Source organism: Alligator sinensis, unplaced genomic scaffold, assembly GCF_000455745.1.
Source record: "Alligator sinensis unplaced genomic scaffold, ASM45574v1 scaffold952_1, whole genome shotgun sequence".
NCBI classification, from domain to species: Eukaryota; Metazoa; Chordata; order Crocodylia; family Alligatoridae; genus Alligator; species Alligator sinensis.
The window spans coordinates 2,755,579-2,759,596 of NW_005841999.1; the positions used below are offsets into that span (position 1 = coordinate 2,755,579).

General features: G+C 40.5%; 1 protein-coding gene across 19 annotated transcripts in view; it reads left to right on the forward strand.

The window, feature by feature from the left end:
• ADGRL2 (adhesion G protein-coupled receptor L2) overlaps positions 1 to 4,018 on the forward strand; it is a 203,627-nt gene that overhangs the window by 136,884 nt on the left and 62,725 nt on the right. For all 19 annotated transcript variants that reach the window (XR_003093571.1, XR_003093569.1, XR_003093570.1 and 16 more), the window contains one exon: positions 667 to 1,467. Coding sequence is in view for 16 of the 19 variants with exons in the window: in XM_025201631.1 (XP_025057416.1) it covers positions 667 to 1,467 (801 nt within the window). In the remaining 3 variants the exon portion in view is untranslated. The remainder of the gene's footprint in view (positions 1 to 666; positions 1,468 to 4,018) is intronic.

A 4,018-nucleotide genomic window follows, 5' to 3' on the forward strand; every position in this document is an offset into this window, starting at 1 on the left:
TTCCCTCTCTTTTTCTCACCCTTGGGTACTCTCTTGTTAATAAAGTGTCATTTTGCCTGGCTTCCAGAACCCTCTCCATAGCATGCCATGGTTACAGGGTTTCCTGGTCTGTTTCATTCATTGCTTTGGTTGTGTTTTGTTTTCTCTGCTCCTAATTGCTTTCTCTATATACCTGATGATTTGTTTTGTTTCTTTACTTTTTAATTGAGGCACCTCCTTTTTCAGCCTCGCCACTTCTTAAAGTTCTAAACAAGTTGATGTGATTTTTTTTTTTTTTTTTTTTGGACTGAAATGACCTAGCACACTGCTGCACACCAGTTAAAAGCTCTGGAGCGTAAATCCTGTATTCACTAAAAGTCAAAGATGAAAATGGAAGAGTAGCTCTACATTTTCAGTTGTACGTGTATGCCATTGAGCCTTGGTCTGTACTAGTGAAAGCAGTTTCCATCCACTTTTTATACTGGTACAGCAAGAACATGGTAACTTTAAGAAAAGTGGATGATAAAGGTAATAATTGTACTAATTATAAAATAAGGTGTAATCCAGTGCCAGTTAAGTTGATGTTTTCTTCCTGACACAACCATTATGATTTACCTAGCATTTTTTGATTGCATGAATGTTTTAATTTGACATAATTCTTGTCTTACTTCTCTCTGTGACTGTTAGTTTTTGTTTGCCCGGGGACGTTGAAAGCAATTGTGGATTCACCGTATTTATATGAAGCTGAACAAAAGGCAGGTGCTTGGTGCAAAGATCCTCTCCAGGCTGCAGATAAAATATACTTCATGCCATGGACTCCATATCGCACTGATACTTTGATAGAATATGCTTCTTTAGAGGACTTCCAAAACGGACGCCAACAGACAACATATAAACTTCCAAATCGAGTGGATGGTACTGGATTTGTGGTATATGATGGTGCTGTCTTTTTTAACAAAGAAAGAACCAGGAACATAGTAAAGTTTGACTTGAGGACTAGAATCAAGAGTGGAGAGGCCATTATCAATTATGCTAACTACCATGACACTTCTCCATACAGATGGGGAGGCAAAACTGATATTGACTTGGCAGTTGACGAAAATGGTTTATGGGTAATTTATGCTACGGAACAGAACAATGGAATGATAGTCATTAGCCAACTGAATCCGTATACACTTCGTTTTGAAGCAACATGGGAAACCACATATGACAAAAGGGCTGCATCCAATGCCTTTATGATCTGTGGAGTCCTCTATGTAGTTCGATCAGTATATCAAGACAACGAAAGTGAAACAGGCAAGAACACAATTGATTACATTTACAACACCAGATTAAGCAGAGGAGAATATGCAGATGTTTCTTTCCCCAACCAGTACCAGTATATTGCTGCAGTGGATTACAATCCAAGAGATAACCAGCTTTACGTGTGGAACAACAACTTCATTCTACGATATTCTCTAGAGTTTGGCCCACCTGATCCTGCCCAAGGTAAGAATCTGCTTTCATTTCTGCAAGCTGTTTATATTTTCCTTAATATAGGAAAATGGTTTTGTTTTTAGAATAGACTTTGACAGAAAGAAGGATTTCTTTGCTAATCAGTACTCTTAGCAATACTGCCACATGTTGTTGTGACACAAATTTGAAGTGCCTTCAAGTCACGAGAGAATTATTTTGTTTGGTTGAAATGCTTGTATTGGTATCATCTGTCCTCCAGGAGTTTAGTTACCACTGGTCAGTTTAGATTTCCACAGCTAAAATAAGGCATAGTTCATTCATTTTGAGGCAAAGCCAGTTAGCATTTGTGCTCTTTTACCTGACTTTCGAATTGATTACAATGTACATGCAGACCTTTTAACTTCTTGGCGCCAGCAGTTGAGAGAGATGTGTGCTAGGAAGTCCCAGAGGGCTGAATGGGGTTAATGTGCAATGCCAGGCATAAATATTCTGAAGTTTTGCAATCCTGCTTTCCCTATCTCCAGTACTTGCTTAGACAAGATTATCCAGCTTCTTTCTAGAAGATTAGGACATTGTCGAAGTACATATTAGTTTCCATGGGTAAGTCTGAAACAATTGCCGTTCTGTTTATTTGAACTGAACATAACTACCCACAACATTGTGCATTAGCTGCCTTTGGGGACTTAGATCTTCTAAGAAAGGACTTCCAACAGGCACAAACCACATGTTAACACCTATAGGGAGAGTAAAATCAGAAATTTTCTGTGTGGAACATTTTGGCAAAAGGAAAAAGGAAGAATATTGACAAGCTGCTTTATCACCAAAAGTGAGTACTATATTTTTCTCATGTCATTGGTGCCTACATTTAGTAACACATTTTTCCACATTGTAAAGGATTTTGCTATGTGCTTCTCTTTTCAAAAGTTATACTGATAAAATCAGTGGTGCATATTCCCTAGTGGGGATACATCTATAGCAGTATAAAGGTGTTTTATTCTGGTATAGAGATTTCTGGCCAAGAAAGGTAGTAAGCTAAACTGACATAAGATACCTTTCTACTGGTATAACTGCATAACACACCAGGGGTAGGACCAGTATAACTGTTGTCGTAGGACATCAGACCCTTACTTAATATAGTTATACCTGTACAAAAACTGTGTAGACTAGATCCATGAGATATTTAAAAATATTTTAAATGAAACTTCCATTACTTTTTAAATAAAGATGACTGTCACAAACCTAACTGTGGGCAGGGGAAGGGGGTAGAGCCCTGAGTTTTTCCCCTGTGTGCTACTACAAAGAAACAAACTGAGGTTGCCCTGGGATAGCTCCTTACCCCAGCAACCCTCAACTCCATTGCTCTTATACCAGAGCCCACAGATGCAGTGAGGGAATCTCTTCCAGCCCCAGATGACGACCCTGTGGGGTTTTCATAGAATTTTTTATAGGTCCTTCTCTCTGTGGAGAGGTCTACCTGAAATATTACTTACCTAGAAAATACGCTTTCCACATGCAATAAGTAGGAGCCAAACTAAAAGATATATTTTATAGGATAAAAGGGTTGCAAATGCAAAACTGACAATAGATCTGCAGACAGAAAAGCAAAACAAAAAAAAAATTCCTTCCCCTTTCATCTAACTACATCTTGGCCTTCGAGAGAGTCTTGAGAGCAGCACCAGAAATCACCCTTTCTGTGGACTTCTGTTGGTCCTGACCACTGCTAGCCCACAGCTAACTGCTTAACTCTCTTTCTAAACAGCATCCCCCACCCCTAAAAGCGTTCTCGAAAGTTCTGGTATGCCTGAGGTACCTGGCATCCCTTTGTCTAGGTGGGCCATTCCTTTCAAATGCCTTTGCTAGCCCTGAAGCTCAAGGTTTTAGCCCTGCAGGCCAAATGAATAGTGCAGGGCCAGTCCATGGACTGGATTGGGCCCCCTGCCACCTCCACATTGCCCTGTGAGCCAGGATCAGGCTCCTGGATCTTGTTCCAGCCCTGTGCCATCTTATGCACCTGATCTAGCCTGCAGGGCCACAGCCCGCAAGACTCCTCACAGGCTCATGAGGAGCCCTGTGGACTGATTGACATGGTGCCAGGGGCCAGATCTGGCTCCTGGGTTGGGGTTTGAGCACCCCTGCTCTAGAAATCTTGTCCTAGAGTCACAATAACAAGAGAGATTTAGTCATTCCACACACTCCCTTCCCTTGGCTAAACTGTATCCAAAACTATAAAGTTATTTACAGATAGCTCAACATAATCTATATGGTGATAACAGGAACATAAATAGATACGGGATAACACTGGGTTTCCAATGAGATCACACATCCATATCATTACAACAAAATACAAGAAAACATTCATGACATGCCACAAACACCCCAGGGTTCATGACAGTGATTACATCTGGATGCTGCAGGATGTTTAAAAATGGGTGAAGCACCTAGAAAACAGAGGCACTAGTTCTAAGAAGCTTTTGGTGTTGGGAGGATTGCCCTAGAATTTCAGGGTTGGAATCCTTATTTGAAAGTTGAGGGAGGCAGAAGCTAAACTTTAACTTGCTGAATAAGTGAGTAAAGTAAAGCAGGA